This window comes from Pseudorca crassidens, chromosome 12 (assembly GCF_039906515.1).
Source record: "Pseudorca crassidens isolate mPseCra1 chromosome 12, mPseCra1.hap1, whole genome shotgun sequence".
Taxonomy (NCBI): Eukaryota; Metazoa; Chordata; class Mammalia; order Artiodactyla; family Delphinidae; genus Pseudorca; species Pseudorca crassidens.
In genome coordinates, this window is record NC_090307.1 from 67,024,450 (window position 1) to 67,042,996 (window position 18,547).

General features: G+C 45.0%; 1 protein-coding gene and 1 long non-coding RNA gene across 3 annotated transcripts in view; one reads left to right on the forward strand and one right to left on the reverse strand.

Annotated features, from left to right (window-relative positions):
* The window catches only part of UPB1 (beta-ureidopropionase 1), a 29,608-nt gene extending 28,250 nt beyond the window's left edge, over nt 1-1,358 (reverse strand). For both annotated transcript variants that reach the window (XM_067700094.1, XM_067700093.1), the window contains exon 1: nt 1,216-1,358. In XM_067700094.1, coding sequence (XP_067556195.1) covers nt 1,216-1,319 — 104 coding nt within the window. In that variant the 5' untranslated portion in view covers nt 1,320-1,358. The remainder of the gene's footprint in view (nt 1-1,215) is intronic.
* Nucleotides 1,359-1,640: 282 nt separating this feature from the next.
* The window catches only part of LOC137203615 (uncharacterized), a 60,164-nt gene continuing 43,257 nt past the window's right edge, over nt 1,641-18,547 (forward strand). Inside the window, exon 1 of the long non-coding RNA XR_010933201.1 lies at nt 1,641-1,893. This is a non-coding gene — a long non-coding RNA (uncharacterized lncRNA). The remainder of the gene's footprint in view (nt 1,894-18,547) is intronic.

Consider the following 18,547-nt stretch of genomic DNA (forward strand, 5'->3'; position numbering starts at 1 on the left):
CTCCCTGACACCCACGAGCTCTGTCTTTTCCCAGGGGAACATGCCCACCTCACCCTTAAACACCCTGAGACACCCCCTGCTTCAGGACACCTTCTTTAGGAGCCTCAATTCTAAGAGGCTTCCCCCCTGACAAGCCTTTACACATGTGGTGGGAAGCAGTAATCCAGCATGAGCACACTGGAGGGGACTTGAAGTCCCGGGCACCCCTCTTTGGGTACTAAGAGCCATTTTGGACAACGTTCTGTACCATGCCCACCCCGAAAGGCAGCTGTTCTACCTTTACCATCCACTAGCTATGAAAACACCTGAGACTCTGAGGTCTGGCCTCCCTGCAGGAACTCCACATCAGCTGGTGGCTGGGTATCTCTGATCCAATCAACACTCTCCAGTTTCAGGTGAGCTGATCAGGTTCCTGCCTCAAGGTCACTGCCACAAGGGCAGGGAGTGCGCAGTCTGGCTGGATTGGGGGAGCCCACAAATGGGCAAGAAAGTGGAAGGACGTTTAGTCAGGAGTTGCATGGGGTCAGAGTTTGCATTACATTCTAAGGGCTGTGGGAATCCCTGATAGAGTTTTAAGCAGGATATGATTTACATCTTCTGGTTGCTTTGAGAAAAGTGGACTGAAGAGAAACAAGAGTGGAAGGGGGAGTGTCTTCCAGCTCTGTATGCCCAGCGTCCAGCAGTGCACTGCCCTCAGAAAGTCCTAGTGATGCACACAGCTGGCTGGGAGTGGAAAAAATTTGCTCTGAGCATGGGAACTAACTCCTGTGGCTTGCCAGTGGGAAAAGTTCCTTCGCCAACCAGATTCAGAGGCCTCTCCCTCCAAGGGTCCGCCAGAGGCTGGGTCACTGCAGGAAGGAGGAGGTGGGGGCTCTGACAGGAGGTAATGATCTAGACAGACACCTAGAGGGCAGGCCTGGCTCTGGGGAAGAAGCTGGTCACTGGAAGCTGGGAAAGAGAGCTGGGTGGTCACAGAGAAAGCACAAAGAGTAAAAACCGTTCTTTCCCTCTAGGCTTGTAAAGTTCACTCTCGGTTGTGCAACTCTGAGCTCCCAGAGCTGTCACATCTAGACCTCCTAGGGTCTCAGCTCGCCAATTCAGTACTTCACCCGCGCCCTTGTAGAGCCCTTCCGATACTGAAGCACTCTGCCTGGTCCCCCAGACCCACACCCGCTGGCCCCAAGGTCCCCCACCTTCCCACTCTAGGCCCCACACCTGGTCTCTTTGCCATAGAGAATGCGTTTGACCTCCTGCAGGTCTGCGGGTGGTAGATGCTTCTCCAAGCACCGCTCCAGCGACTCAAATCCAGCCCCGGCCATGGCTGAAGTCCGAACGTTTCTTTAGACGCAAACTGCCCGACGGCCTTTGCCCCCAGGAAGAGGAGCAGGCGGACAAGGCTGCGGCAGACAGCCAGGACCGCGCACGCGCCATCCCCTCTACTCCAGCGCCCTCGGCACCCGAGAGCTCACGTGGGGACACGCCCCCTCCTCACACATCGGCAGCGCGCCTCCAATCAGCGCCCCAGGACGTCGCGGGTGGCACCGCCCCTTGCCCTTCCCGCCTCCTTCGGCACGCGCCGGCCACGCCCCGTCCACAAGGGATGCAGGAGTCTCGCGCGTCAGCGCTGTGGCTCCCGCTGGCCTGACTGCCTGACTGACCGTCCGCCAGCCGCCCTCAGAGGCCCTCGCTCAGGTGCCCGGGCCGCGTGCTTGTCTCTCGCTCTCCTCACCTCAGGTTCCCGCCCCGAGGGTCGGGACGGAGGACGCAGAGAGGCGGCGAGAGTGGCCAGGATGCGGCCTGCAGGACTGCGGCGGGCCTGAGGTGAACGGACCGTTGCGGGGCCTTCCCGTCAAGCCCTCAGGCTCCAGCGCAGCGCCCGGGACGCAGACGGAGGTACAGGACGAGCTGAGCCCCGGGCCGGAGGCCTCACTACTGCCTTCCGGGGCCAGGTTTCTAGAGTTGAGGGGCCGGGCCGCGTGCCCCCACCCAGGGACCCTCACGCCGTCATGGGGCTGATACCACCAAGCGCGGGGCGGTCCGCGCGGGGCGGGCGGGCGGGTGGCTAGGTGTCCTCATGGCCCCCTGGGGGGGGGTTGGGGCCGCCGCCCAGAGGCCACGGTGGGCCCCCCCAGAACCCGAGGAGCCCCCAGGCCTGGCCCACCCGGCCCGACGGGGCAGGCGCTGGCAGGGACAACCTGGTCAGCCACCTGCAGGCCTTGATACCCCAGGCGCGGGGCTTCTGTTGCTTCTCTGTGGACCGGAATCCCGCTGCCGAGCGGGGTTGTTTAAACATCAGATAAGATGAACACACAGGGAGCTCAGAGTAGGTGCTGTGGGGCCCAAGGCTTTAGAGACGTTACAGAAGCCTCTCACGCACAGGTTTGGGTCATTGATTTAATGCATGTTCACGGGCAGTTTCCAGTATCTGATGGAGCCGCATTTCAAGAATGCAGACTTTGAAGGCTTGCTGTGTCTGAGGCTCCGAGATAAGGGCATTGCACAGAGCAGCAAGACCTAGTACCTTTCCTCTGTGATTTAAGGTAGGGACAAACTTTGTAATTACTGCAGATTTAAATAATTCGGTGTGGAAACGGTATACTAGGTGCCGTGGAGCTCAGAGGAAGGGGTGATTTCTGGCTTAGAAGGGGAAATCGTTTAAGGCCTCAAAGGAGAGGATTCATTGCCGACTCAAAATGCCTCAGAGGGAATTTGAACCCCCCTTCTTCCGCCCTGCTCTTGTCTTCTGTATGGTATTTCCTAGTTTAGTTAATGGCCTTGTTGCCCACTCATTTGCTAAGCCTTTGGGAGTCATCCCCAACTCCTCCATGTTCTTTTTTTCCCCCATGCAATCAACTTCTGCTAAATTTATCTCCTGACTTTTGCTAAAATCCTTCCTTCTCCCACCTCATGCCTGCAGTATGTCATCTTTTGCTTGAATTGCTGCCAGTCTTCTAACTTTACTCCTTACCTCTGATGTCTATCCTTAGTTGTCCCTCTAAAACTAACATCTTTTTTTTTTTTTTTTTTTTTTGCGGTACGCGGGCCTCTCACTGTTGTGGCCTCTCCCATTGCGGAGCACAGGCTCTGGACGTGCAGGCTCAGCGGCCATGGCTCACGGGCCCAGCCACTCCGCGGCATGTGGTATCTTCCCGGACCGGGGCTCGAACCCATGTCCCCTGCATTGGCAGGTGGATTCTTAACCATTGCGCCACCAGGGAAGGCCGAGGTGTTACTTTTAAATTCACAATGTATGTTAATTTTAATCCTTAGGGAAGGTACTTAAGGTGCTGTGGACTCCGCTCATCAACATTTGGAAGATTTGAACGATTTTATGATCGTTGTTTGTGAGCAGTCCTTGCAAGGGCCATGACATGGAGACCCCATCTTCCTCTTTTCTCCTATGAACCAGAGGGACTGCCTATGACCTCATTTAGCTTTACAGCACACAAAAGCTTTTGCCTCTTTTTGTCCCATTTGATCCTCGCAGTAATACTGTGAACTATGGGGCAGGAGTTCTTGGTATTTGTCAGATTTCCAAGTTAAACATGATACTTACTGGAAATGAAAATACAGGCGCCAATATTTCACTTATAGTCAAGGGCGAAAAGATCTTAAGTGACCCGATTTCTAGGAAACTTTCTAAAGGTCCAGTGTCTGGGTTAACTTGTCCCTATATGGTGTTCCTTAGCTCAGAAGTCATAGTTCTTCTTTCTTTGCTAGAGTGTATTTTATTGTTAATATTATTATCCTTGTGTAGACTTTAAGTGGCTCACATGAAAGAGTTTCGGAATAACACACTCAAGCTGCCTGAAAATGGATTTTGTAGCAGGACAGGGCCAGCCCAGCCAAAATGGTGACATGGAATTTCATTGTCTCCTTTTGAGCAGTCTGAACTTTTGTCCCTTGTTTTTGCTTTGAGTCCCTTGCTTCTCCCCTCATCACTAATCCTGCCCATCCCTGCAAGGCCTTCTTTACTCCCAGTGAACTTTCATAGCCCATCTCTTTTTGGTTTTTTTTGGCTGTGTGGCAATGTGGGATCTTAGTTCCCCGACCAGAGATTGAACTCGCGTGCCCCTGCATTGGAAGCGCGGAGTCTTAACCACTGGACTGCCAGGGAAGTCCCTCATAATCCATCTTAATGTTAGCTGAGCAACAATAAAATGCAGTGATCACCTCCATTTTAGTGGGGGAGATCCTACAGAAGGAACCTCTGATGATGAAAGTGTCAGACATGAGAAAAAGCCCTGAGAGAAATATTTAAGTCAGGAGACCCCACCCCTCAGAAAACATTCAATGGTCTCATTTTTTCTGGAATATGACCTATCTGATACATCGTATACATTCCTATTGCTACTTATACATCTGTGTACAGGCTCTCACCATTTAAATTACTTCAACCAACATGATCAGTCTTCCTGCCTCCCAACTTCAAATTCCTCCTCAGCCTTGGTTCCCAGGGTGATCTGTTCTTCAGTGGCACTTCATTAGTTTAGGCCGAAGTCCTAGAGGGCATGGCATCAGGCCCTCTGATTTGGCCTCATCTCATGCTATAACTCTTCCCTACCCATACTTTGGGCTCCAGCACTGTCAGACTGTTTCTAGTTGCACAAACCCTCCATACCTTTTCATGCCTATGTCTTTGCTTGGCTTCTTCACCTAGTAAATTCTCACCCAAACCTTAAGATTCATCAGGTGTCTCCTCTTCAATAAATCCTTTCCTGGCTCCTCAGGCTTGCTTGAGTTCCCACCTCTGTGTTTCCATAATATCGAATCTGTTAAGTTTCTTGAGGATAGAAGTATGACATGTCTTTGGACAAATGATTGTTGAAGCAAATTGAACACCACATCAATATTTATAAATGTTTATATAGTCATTTACCGGGTCCTTTTGTAGCTGTATATTTAGCCTGCTTTTTTTTTTAATTAATTATTTTGGCTGTGCCAGGTCTTGATGTGGCATGTGGGACCTTTTAGTTGTGGCATGCGAACTCTTTAGTTGCGGCATGCATGCAGGATCTAGTTCCCCGACCTGGGATCGAACCCACGCCCCCTGCATTGGGAGCATGGAGTCTTACCCACTGGACCACCAGGGAAGTCCCTTAGCCTGCTTTTTAAAAAGACCACCCTTAGCTGTGGCAGATTCATAATCCTTTCCTTTCAGTAAGACTCTCAGCTGTCTTTAAACCCTGGTCATCTAGGACACAAGTAGTCCAAGTCCTTGAGTGGTTCCAATACCAGTATTGCTGTTGCGGGAAAGAAGTCCATCCTTAGGGGCTACTTCATATAGCATAGCTCTGTTTACTCGGAAGTTGCCAGTTCAGTATGTCATGATTCATCCCTCTCTGATTATCTCCTAGCCCATAGTCACTTGGATTAGGAGTTTGGCAGGATCTTTAGCCATCACATTCTTGAGTTGTAGATAACATACATCAGACCTCATTTTCAGAAATGTCCTAGCTATAGGTAACAGAGAGCTGCCTACATGTATTTTGAGAAACAATATAGTATAACAAAGAACATTGAATTGGGTATATATAAATAAGTTCTAATCCTGGTTTTGGTATTAGGTAACTGCAGCTTTAGATAAATTACTTGATATCTCTTCCTAATCTATAAAGTTAAAGGTATTGGACTAATTCTCATAAATTTTATTATTTTATGATTGCTAGAGTTTGCATCTCTTAAGTGTTGTAACAACTTCTTATCTTTTCACTGAGACCTCTTTTTATCTGTATGGCAAGGGCAAGTAGAGCACATGTGGCTAACAGCTAATGGAGAACTCCTTGGATATTAGTGCCTTAAGGCCAGGAATGGGCCACCCTTGTGTTATTGAGTGCCATGGGAATTGCACTGGACTAGAAATCCAAGGACTTGGGGTTCACTCCTGGTTCTATGCCAGGACAAGTCATGACCTTTCTGGGTCTGTTTCTCCATCTATAAATGAGGATAATACCCACTCTACTTTCTTTGAACTAATCCAATAAGCTAAGTGGAAATATCTTTGAAAATCTTTATTGCTACAAGGTATTTTTAATCAGGGAAAAGGTATTTAGATATAATATTCCCATGGAAAATCATAAATATACCATCCTTAATGTACTGGATGCTTATCTTTGAGGTATTTTTTCCAGTTGTGGTAATGCCTTTGCATTGAATCATTTATACTCTTTCCGCCAGTTCTTCTGGTAATAAATAGCATACATTTGAAAGACGAGTAATTTTAAAGAAGGCTGCATTCTGAGGGAAGCCGTGAAATAAATCAAAGCTGACTAGCCTAAGCTGAAATCTAGTCCATGACCCATCACTAGTTTGTCTAATCATTTGGGCTAGCAAACTAAGTAAGCACAGGCTGGTGTATCATTAGGAATGCAAAATCCCAGGTTGAGTTTTTGGGACCCAGATTTCATGAAGTTTCAATGTGGTAAATGAATCTTCTTAAATGAACCTTCCTGTCTACTTCCTGCTCTCCCTAAAACAATTGTATACATATGCAGTGGGATTAGTAGCAATACGTGTGGTATTTAGGGGTATTTGGCGGATTATAAGCTCAGTGTGAGTCAGCAGTGTGTTGTAGCTGCAAAAAAGATGATATAGTCTTAGGTTGCATTATGAGAGGTATAGTGTCCAGAACACATCTGTAATCTGTCTTGCTCTGGGCTAGATACGAGGCATGTAGATCATCTTGAATACATCCAGAAAAGAAAGAGATGATGTTGGTGAGAACATCTAACAGCAACAAATTGTTGAAGGCACTAGCAAAACAAAGCAGACAAACTCAGGAAGGATATTGTCACTTTATTCAGATATCTGAAGGGGGCCATGTATAAGAGGTTTATATTTGTTCCATATGGCCCTAAGGAGAGGAGCTGGAGTCAATGGATAGAAACTCAGGGAGGCATATTTCAGCCCCAGTTATTTCCAGCAGGTGATTCAAAGGTGAAATTGGCTGCCTCTGCAGACAGTGAGTTCTCAGTCGTTCTGAATATTCAAGTATGGTCCTGATGACCACTTGGTGGGAGTGTTGTAGAAGAAAGTCAGTCATCAGATGGGTAGTTGAACCAGATAGTCCATGATTTGTATGTATTGCTTTAACATGAACCAAAAAAAACTTAGGGATATTAAATCCAAAGAGCCACAAACAGACCATAGACCAATACAAGATAGTTTGGTATCTGAAGAAGTGAAAGTCAAGAAGAGTGCTCTTACTGAAGAACCAGGTGATGGGAAGATTGTAGTAGTAGTAGTAGTAGTAGTAGTAGTAGTAGTAGTACTAGTAGTATTTGTTGTAGTGTATTTGTTTGGTTTGGTTGGTTTTAATGGAAAAGGACCAATTTTTTAAAAATTCATTTATTTTTGGCTGCGTTGGGTCTTCGCTGCCGTGTGTGGGCTTTCTCTAGTTGTGGTGAGCAGGGGCTACTCTTCATTGTGGTGTGCAGGCTTCTCATTGTGGTGGCTTCTCTTGTTGCGGAGCACGGGCTCTAGGTGCGCGGGCTTTAGTAGTTGTGGCTTGCAGGCTCTAGAGTGCAGGCTCAGTAGTTGTGGCGCATGGGCTTAGTTGCTCTGTGGCATGTGGGATCTTCCCGGACCAGGGCTTGAACCCATGTCCCCTGCATTGGCAGGCAGATTCTTAACCACTGTGCCACCAGGGAAGTCCAAGGACCACTTTTATTGCTAGTAGTGTGGACCTAGATTCTGGGACCTAATAGTGACAGGAGTTTTGGTCCCAGAATCAGAGGATGAAACAACTATCTTGTGGTAGGAAAGAGTAATTTCAACTTGGAAGTGGTTGTATCTGGGGATCAGTTAGGGGAGAAACACTGTAGTGGAATTAAGAGACTAGGCAGGTACAGCCCAGGGGTGAAACAAGTGTTTAGAAAGAATTAGATATTTGTTAAGCCAGACCAAACAGATTTGTGGTACTCTACCATCTATAGGTAACTGGTGTCTCAAAATCCTTAGCACTGAAGCCAAGTAGAATTTGTGCTCTGAGAGACTGTACTGTGTGTTAATTATCCATTGTGGAGGGTGTGCAGTATCGTAGTAAGGTGCCAGGTTCTCTGCCCCACCAACAACCTTACCACTAGCAAGTCCTGTCCTTAGTCCCAGAATCTGAGTTCCACTTCAGATTTCAACTTTGCTGCTAGCCCTGCCTGAATAATTAATGCCCCAAATCAAATAACTAGTCTGCCATGTTTGCGGCATTAAACCTGTTTGCACTATAGTTTAGTAACTGAATCTGGGTTTTGTTTCCTTAAATCCAGGTCTCTCTCTGGCATCCCAGTGCACTGCCCCTTTTAAACTTAGCACTGCCAAAGACTTGCATCTGGACTTTGAGTCTCATTCTGCTCACTGGGCCCTGCTAGCTGTTGCCAGATTCCAACACAGACTACTTCCTGCCACTGCCAAATCCCAGGACCCCAGAGACTCACCTTTGGGTCTCTGTGGGTGCTGCAGGTATAGGCTTCCATTCTCAAAGAATGAGGTACCCCCTTCATCATCAGGAGCCTTTCCTACAGTCCCAAATTTCTCCCTGATCAAGGGAGTTGGTCTGACCATGCCATCTACATGTGGGAGCCAAACTGATCCTGGCCTGTGCTCAGATCAGTCCACAGGAGGCTGTCTTCTATAATCAACCTCTGCACTCAATAGCCAGCAAGAGCTTTCTGAACGTGGTACCATGCATCCTCCTGGACCTCTAGGCGGTGCTTCCATGCTCCCCAGCCCCATCTCTGTTTGCTTAACTTGGTACTTTTCCTGTCTAGACTCTGAAGAGTTAGTTTTAGCAGTCCATGGCAAGCTGCACAGCTTGTTTCACAAGGCTCGTATAGCCATTTAACATTTATTCTCTTCATTGGTTAGTTTTATAAACGTGTATTGAGTGAGCCAGACACTGTACCAGGCACTGGGGTCAAACATGAATAAGTCATATGGTGCTCGTTCTCATAATCATAATAATGGCTCCTATTTCTTGAGCACCTGCTGTGTGCAAGACACTGCTAGGCCTCTAAGTGACAGAATTCATAGGGGATGGGAGGTGTGTTGTGAGGGGGTAGGAGGAAAAGCTGGGTAGTTTGTATTACAGACATAAGACTCCAGGGACAGCACATGGTTAGTGCTTAATAAACAGTAGCTGTGTTTACAATGTTAGATGATAACATTACCAAAAGTGCCACACAGATCCAGAGGTGGGAGAACAAGCATCTGAGCCAGAAGGATGTGTGGAGGACACAGGAAGGTCAATCCAAGAAGGAGGAAAAGCAAGATTGCAAGCAGAAAAAGGTGACCGTTGCAGAGTAGCCAGTCTGTCTGGGGCACCAGAGTAGATAAATGGTCGCACTGTACCAGTGTACAGGAAGATAGCTCGAGTTCTAGAGACATGTGCTAAAGAAAGATTCTAGCCATGAAACCTTTTACTGTATTCACAGGAGAAAATGATTGCATGAAGTTGTAAAAACCGGAAGGGTAAGACAAGCCTGAAAATTATCTAATTAAAGGAAGGAAGATTGCAGACTGCTTAGTCACCTGAAGAGAGAGAGTAGACCTTACAAAATGAGAGGAGATGATTACATCACTTAAGTGAACATTGATCAACGTGTTTGGCAGGACAAGTGGAAATGTTTTTCTCTTAAATAATTCAAGCCTGCAGGCTTCCAACCCAGCTTAAGATAGTATAATCATCTGTTATATATAAATGTGGATGGTGTTCCAGTGGTGAAGGAGTAGAATTTAAAGGAGGAATAAGTAAAACTTTCTGTATTCAACAGAGGGTGCTTGAATAAAGCCCTGATGGCAAATACACGAGACCCTTCAGTTGAACACATTATCTGAGGAGAAGAAATTACTATTTGCTTGTTGACGTGGATTGTAACATACGTAAACCACATGATATAATCAGGGGAGTCAGGCCTGATGATTTAAAGACATTTCTATTTCTAATGTTCTGTGTTTCTATAAGGTAGACTTAATTCAATATCTATGACAAGTTTTCATGGCTGGTTGTTCATATTTTCCTAAATTAGTAGATACAGAAAGTGGTTGGGAAAAAAATTAAAGGAGTATTAAAATCATGGCCATATGAGATAAGATTATATAGTAATGATACTGTTTAATAATGCTCCCATACATTGAGTTATTTTATCAAAAGCAACGTGATACAGTGGTAAAATCATAAGTTTTAAATTTTCCAACTCTGCTATGTATTTTATAACCCTGAGCAAGTTGCTTAACTTTTCTGGACCTTCTTTTATTCTTCTTTAACATAAGATGATAATACTTGCTTCTGTGGCTTCTTCAAGGATTAAATGAAAAGTGGGTCTGTGAAATAATTAGCAGTATGATGCCCCACTCTTGGTAGGGGCATCCCTTCCCTGCAGTGATGTAGCTAGTTCTCAGAATATTTGGAAAGCCTCTCTGGAAGTTGCCTACAGTCTGTGGCACAGCTTCTGGAACAGCTTTACTGCTGCTAAGTGTTTGTTTTTTTTTGTTTGGTTTTTTTTTTTTGTGGTACGCGGGCCTCTCACTGTTGTGGCCTCTCCCGCCGTGGAGCACAGGCTCCGGACACGCAGGCCCAGTAGCTATGGCTCACGGGCCCAGCTGCTCCGCGGCATGTGGGATCTTCCAGGACCGGGGCACGAACCAGTGTCCCCTGCATCGGCAGGCGGACTCTCAACCACTGCGCCACCAGGGAAGCCCTGTTTTTGTTTTTTTGAGGGTAGATTTTATTTTTGAAAAAAACAAGAGCTAAATTATTGAGTGATGAGGTTGGAGGTGTTAACAGAGTGTGATGGTAAAGTTTGGATTGTAGATTGACCCTGAAAGCAGCTCCAACAGAGAAGTTCCAGAGAAGTGTTGAGCAAAAACAGCATTTTTGGAATCAGTTTTGGACAGATAAGTTCTTGTGTGTTTAAACTTCAGCTTTGTTATGTTATAATCACACTTCATTTCTGTGGAAAGGATGAGGCAAGACAGAATTGTTAATAGAGACTAGCAGAATGTGAGGAGAAAATAAAACCACAGGAAATACGTAGAGTTCAACCTAATGGCACAGAGTTCATTAAAATGTTTTAAAAATTCTTTCGTTATGTACAACTCAAGCCTGGGTGCTAACAATGTAAAAAATCTAATTTCTAAATCTGACTATATTAAGGCCTATTACATTCTCCCAGAGCTGAATGGTCCTACTTTGTCTTCAACTCAGTATACCTTCAAATGAATTTATCTTTCTCTTACTAATGTCCTTCTCTCAGTTTCCCAGACTTAAAAATGTGTCTGATTCTCTTTTTCTTACATTAAACCTTTTCTGCTTTAGAATGGTTTGCATTCTGCCTCTTTTCCAGTCTTACTGCATCCACCATCATCACCTCACTTGCTGGATCTTGCCTGAATCACTGTATTAGCTAGGAAGCTAATTTCTCCAATTTCAGTGTTTTTGTCTCCTGTAGAGCCTTTTACTTTTAACCTAATACTTTTAGATTAATTTTCCTAAAATAACTCTCCCATCTTGTGTATATATTTGTTACATTACCTAACACATTGACGTATAAGTAATTGTTAATGAGGTAATCATTTGTGCCCCTGTCTCTGTTTGGACTTGAGATCTTTGAAAGCAGGAGTTATTTTCTTTATCTTTGCCTGTAGCGCTTAGGGGCTTACACACAGCTGTGTGGCCCCAAGCAAATTATTTATGGCTCTGTGTCTCATTTTCCTCATCTGCAAAATGGGGATAATAGTGTCTGTCAAAGGATTGCTGCATTAAAAGAGTGTCTTTGCGTGTATATCAAAAGTAGCTTTTGTATTATTATAGTTTTTGTATATGACAGTTTTTTTTATTGTTAGAGCACTCAAAAAAGTTACTGCTTTCTTACTCTGGGCAAACTCCTTTTTCCTTGACCTTTGAGGGCCTCTTTTTTTTTTTTTTTTTAATTTTATTTATTTTTGGCCGCGTTGGGTTTTTGTTGCTGTGCACGGGCTTTCTCTATTTGCGTTGAGCGGGGACTACTCTTCATTGCGGTGTGCAGGCTTCTTTCTCATTGCGGTGGCTTCTCTTGTTGTAGAGCACAGGCTCCAGGGCGTGGGCTTCCGTAGTTGTGACACACGGGCTCAGTAGTTGTGGGGCACAGGCTTAGTTGCTCTGCGGCACGTGGGATCTTCCCGGACCAGGGTTTGAACACATGTCCCTTGCATTGGCAGGCGGATTCTTAACCACTGTGCCACGAGGGAAGTCCCAAGGGTCTCTGTTTTCTGACCCACCTATTCTCTCCAGGTTAGTCTCATTGGTCCCCAGCATAATTTCCCACTCCCATTAGGCCCATCCTTTCAGATCCTCGGGAAGCCTCTTCTCTGTGAGGTCTTCACCAGAAGTTCCACCTTATACTGACCTGTCTCTCTTCTGAGTTCCTCTGGTATTCAGAGTTTGTATCTCAGTTTAGGTACTTAATAGTTTCTTGTGTTTGTTTTGTCTCTCTAAAAAGAGTATAAGCTCCTAGAGGACAGGGACCACATCATATTTCTTTCATATTCTCTACATGCCATGATTCTGGGTTTATATTCATATAATAAGCTTTCTTGATGCATATTTAATGTACTCTACTAGGCAATGGGATACAGTAATTAATAAGAGGTGCCTTCATTCTAATGGGGAGCTAGAGATATAAATATTCAGGATTTCACCTGGTCACGGCTATGGAAGGTTTTAGAGAAGATGATTAATATGCTCAGATCTATTAATTAGATAAATCACGGATCTGTGCAGAGGGTGAGCAGGGTGAGTAACTGGAAGTAACTGCAGTATAAGCTGAGACATGACAAAGTCCTGATCTAAGTAAGGCACTGGAAGTGGAGAGGGTGAATTCAGGAGATACTGTGGAAATAAAAATCAAAGAGATTTGTGACCACTCAAACACAGAGTATGGCGTGTGGAAGATAGGGATGTTCAAGATGAGTCAGGCTTCTTTCTTGAGCATTGGCTTAGTGGTGAAGCCATTTAGGAAACAGGAACCGTAAGTGAAAAAGCAAATTTGGAGATTAAGGTGCTCATGAAACCTCCAAAGAGAGATTCCTGTGAACAGTTGGGAACTCAGGTCTGGGGCCTAAGGATTGGAATTTGAACTAGAGAGAGCAGGAGTTGGAAATCTAAGCAAATAGTGATTGTTGAATCCATGGGAAGAGATCACCCAGAGACAGGATGCAGAAAGATGAGAGGTAGAAAATGGTGAGACAGAAAGTTCAGAGGACTTGGAGGAGATGCAGAAATGAGCAGGTCACCCGAGGTCAGAGTGCTGGGCAGCAGTTAATGCTGCAGTGGCGTCAGTTCACAAGTGTGTATTGAATTCAGAGTTTGGGAAAGTATTGAAATGGGCTGAGCTGGTCCCTAGTAGGGTTCAGTATATAGTGGCCAAAATGAATTGAATAGGGGGAAGGAAGGGCCGACAGTGAGGATAAACTGTGACTATGGTTGGAATGACAGGAAGGAGAAAGAACAGTTCATTGTTTGAGGATGAGTTAGGGCTTTTTGAAAAACGAAGGTCTTTGAACATTTTTTTTGTGAAAAGGGAAGGAACCGGAGGAGAGGAAGAAGGCAGTGTCAGTTGTGTGCTAGGTGGTCTGTTAACCCCTTTACATATTCTCTCGTTCCATTCTCATAATCACCTTGAAGTGGGGTCTCCTATCCACTTGACATATGGGGTCAGCTCAGTCAACAAACTTGACCAGAGAGATGAAGATTTGTTTGACTACAAAGACCAAACTCTTTCTACCACATGTTGCTCTTTCTAGGCTCTTACCCACCTGTTTATGATCTGTTGGTCCGGATAAAGAAGGGAGTTGGAAGGAATGGGGCCACGGTCATCGTGTTGAGACTGCCTGGGGTGCAGTGTGGACACCCTCTCCATGACAGGAGGCAGGATGTGAGGAAGAACCTGTGCAGAGCGGGAACTGAAGATGGACACACGGGAGCTGAGGGGACATAACGAGCCTTAGTGGTCATCTCTTAAGAGGGAGGGGCAGGGAAGGATAGTGAGGAGATCAAAAGCACTTACTGGATGATTGACAATTAGAAATCATAGCTGAATAGCAGTGTTTAAAATGCTTTGGTAAAAGAAGGGAAACTTGGCTAAAAGATTTCAAAGATTTAAAAAAAATCCTGTCTGGGCTTCCCTGGTGGCGCCTGCCGATGAGGGGGGTGCGAGTTCGTGTCCTGGTCCGGGAGGATCCCATGTGCCGTGGGGCGGCTGGACCCATGAGCCGTGGCCGCTGGGCCTGCGCGTCTGGAGCCAGTGCTCCACAACGGGAGGGGCTGCAGCGGTGAGAGGACCGCTTACTGCAAAAAAAAAAAAAAAAGAAAAAAATCCTGTTTGAAACTGCTTTCACTTTCTTGGGATTTAAAAAAAAGGGGAAGGCAAAAAGGAGCCAAGTTAAAGAAAAAAAAAAAGTCCCTAAAAAAGGGTAGGAAGAATTGAGGGATCAATAATTTATAGAAAAAGTCTGTGAAAGTATTTTTATGCTTATATATAGTTCCAATCCCTAAAAAATAAGGAATAAGATAGCAAAGAACTCCACCTCCTTAAGGTGAATCAGAGAACCCGAGGCCTTCTGTACAGCAGAGAGAGCATTGAACCCTGGAGTAGAGAGACCAGCCTTGAATCCTGGCTCTGTCACTAGGCAATTCCCATCCTTCTCACTAGGTCTGTTTTCTCAGCTGCAGAATTTGGGAGTTGTTCTGTGATATCTAAAGTGCTTTTGAGTTCGGAATATCTGTACTGGTGTTGGATACAGTATGACATAGTGGTTAGGAACACAGACTCTGGAGTCAGAGTTTAATGTACAGTATTGTAATTGTAGATTGTAGATGCTGTTATTCTGATACCCTTTTTGCCGCCACTGAGAGCACACTACTCTGCACCTACATCTTGCAAGGAACAGAAGGTAAATGGAATTAACCAGTTGGAGTTTGCCAGGTTCCCCTTTGGGAAAGGAATGAAAGGAATCTTCAAGGATTTGAGTAGTCAGGACCTCTGGGTTATGATTCAGCTGCAGTCAACTGTCAAATTTTCCCACAGCTCAGTGGAAAGTCACTGAAGGCTCCATGAAAGCAGTGCCACCCCTCCTTCAGTGCTTCTCTTCTAGGACGCACCGCCAACCCTGGAGGTCTGAGTCTGTTGGTATCCCAGCAGGGAGAGGATCTAAGCAGGTCTGGTAGACTCACCATCCAAAGTACTCATGTCTGCCATTGCTTCTGCTTTATCAACAATGCTGAAAGACTCAAGCCTGTGAGAGTTTGTTATCAACCCAACTGTGGGGCATCAAAGAAGAAAAGTTTGGGGTCCAGATTATTTTCCTAGGCAGGAACAGTGATGTAGTAACTGTCAGATTATTTTGGAATTCAAAATCTCATGTCTCCATCATCCATGCTATTCCCTGCCTCTCTCTGTGGGTAAAGTTAAGATTATGGATGCTACCTCATAAGATAACATACGTTAGTGATAGTCACAAAGATTTTCACGTTTTCTCAAATTACCCCAACAGAAGCTTCCTCTCTATGTAACTGGCCATAGTTCCACAAAAGTGGAAGCATCTACACATCTGCTTATAGTTCTGACATCTTTTGAAATCTTCTCAGATCACTTTCCCAAATTTGAGTTCAGTGTTCCTTTTATGAATTGAATGTTTCTCAAGCTTCGTGCTTTTACCCGTGCAGAGGAAACTTTAGTTAGCCCTAGCATGATGTTCATCATGATATTCAAGTAACAGTTGGTGATCTGGGCCAAAGCTCCTTTTATTTCTTATGGTTCTCTTTTCAAGAGCAGACAGGGTAGGTCCAAATCTAGCCTGGATTTTCCTTTGCATTGAGGTCTACTCAGTATAAGAATAGAATTCGAAACCTAGGTCTCTTGTCGAAGTGTGAACTCCCTTTATGGCTAACCTCAAACTTGACACTGGGTGCCATTCATCAACATTGTTATGACATTGTTTATCAGAACATACTTCTTGATAGCATTTTAGTGGTTCTGGCACCTCCAACCTGCAAATTTCTGCCTTTGGCCTCACTACTTCTCTGTATACTTCTTTGTCTTTAGGTAGATCATTGGGGTGCCTGCCCTTTGCAGAATAATCTACTCCATGGTGCTTGAAATGCCATATAATTTACAACATTTTTTAGGTAAAGAAATTGAGGCCCAGAAAAGGTAATTGATTTGCCCAGGTTCATATAAGCACTCATCAACAGAGGTCAAGCCCAGAATGCTGACTTCTCTAAATCCTGCTCCATACTGACTGTGTTAAACAAGCAAGCATCTTCTTTTAAAGGAGAGGTTAGGATGAGTGGAGGGGATAAGACCCTCCATGAAGAAAGGACAGGGCTGAAGGAGGTTAGAACCCAGGCAGGGGTAGGGCACTGTGTAGGCAGAAGGCCCAGGGAAGCTGTGGGTGCCTGGCTGTAGGGGGAGCAGAGGTGCCACTGGTTGAGAAAAGGGCACAGAGAGTTAGGAGACCACCACCACACACTTGGCCTGCTTGAAAAATCTCACCCAGCCAAACAGATACAACAGCCTGTCCAGTTCTTATTATTTCTACAGCTGTGATTTAGCTGCTGCTTATCTTTCCTCTAGGAGATTCCTTGGAATGAAACCAATGGGAGATTAGGGTTTGGGAGAGTCTCATCAGAGCAGATGGGCCAGCAGCAGCCAGAAAGCTTGTTGCCTTTGGCTGAGAGCACCATCCTGGATCTGAACGTCTTGTGAGTAAACCCCAGCAGGCCCAGCCTTAGGCCCGAGTGAAATTGTACTGCTTCTCCTTGAAGAAGGACCTTGTGTACTCTCACATCTTCCCTCCCCTCTTGCTGATGTTGAAAATCACGTTCTCAGAGAACTTTTCAACCCAAAATCATGGTGCCGTTAGCAGCCCCCAGGCGGATGGCTTCTTAGTGCTTTAGGTCCCTGGGTATATTTGGAAGTAATACTGCAGGGAAGGTCAGGAGACCTGGGTTCTGATTCTTACCCAGCCACTAATTTTCCTTGGGACCTTAGGCATATTGTTCCTCCCTAGGGCACAGTTTCCTCACCTGTAAGGTTGTTTATAATAATATTAGCTCAATTTATGAAATGCTCACTATTTTCTACCAGACATAACCTCATTGAATTCTTTCAATAGTCCTATGAGATAGGTACTGTTATTGTCCCATTTTACAGATAAGGAAACTGAGGCTTGGAATTCTCATACCCTGCCATCCTATTTCAATTGCCAGTCCCCACCCCTGACCAACACTCCTTTCTCTGCTTTATTTTAGCCATAGCATTTATTACCACCTGAAATATTACATATTTTACTTTTTTGTTTGCCCTCTCCCCCTACAAGACTGTAAGCTCCATTAGGGAATGGATTTTGTCTTGTCGTCGTTGTTGTTGTCATCTATTTGCTGTGTTCCCAGGGCCTAGAATAGTGCCTGGCACACAACAGGCATTCCAATATTGGTTGAATGAAAAAAATGAATGAATGAATTCTTGATAGGAGTATATATTGGTAGACGCTAGAGAAATCGATTTAGAAATGTTAATATTTAGCATGCATTAACCTTTTGAACCTATAATACCAGAACTAGGAATTTATTCTGTTGATGATATATTCATGCCTGTGTTTAAAGCCATAAGTGCAAGGATGTTTCCTGCAATACTGTTTGCCATAGAAAAAGGCTAGAAACAATCAAACCGTTCGTCAATGAGGGAACTCATTAAGTAAATTGTGATAGCTCCCTATAGTGGAATTCTGTGCAGAAGCAGAAAAGAATGAAGTAAATTTGCGTGTGCTGATATGCAACAACCTGAAATATGTTAGTAAGTGAAATTAAGCAGAATCCAGAGCAGAACATCACTTCACCCATTTGCGTTAAAAGAAAAAGATATGATAGATTTCAAAATATACTTATGTCTGGACTGTTTCTAGAAGGAGAAACAAGAAATAGTTGCCTCTGGGGAGGGGACCAGATTCTGGCTTGGATTGGAGTATTTTCTCCAGTCTCTCACTCTTGTAGTATACTCTTTTTTTTTTTTTTAGCAGTTTTATTGAAATACAATTCACCCATTTAAAGTGTATAATTCAGTGAGTTTTGTAATATTACATTATTAATTTTTAAAATTGTGGTAAATATATATAACAAAATTTGCCATTTTAACCATTTTAAGGTATACAATTCAGTGGTATTAACTACATTCACAGTACTGTGCAATCGTCACCACTGTCTATTTCCACAGCTTTTTTAGTCCTCAAATAGGAACTCTGTAACCTTTATAGCATAGTCTTTTTTTTTTTTTGCTGCGTTGGGTCTCTGTTGCTGCGTGCAGGCTTTCTCTAGTTGCAGCAGGCGGGGGCTATTCCTTGTTGTGGTGTGTGGGCTTCTCATTGCAGTGGCTTTGGCTTCACTTGTTGCAGAGCACAGGCTCTAGGTGCGTGGGCTTCAGTAGTTGCAGCATGAGGGCTCAGTAGTTGTGGCTCGCAGGCCCTAGAGTGTGTGGGCTTCAGTAGTTGTGGCATGTGGGCTCAATAGTTGTGGCATGCA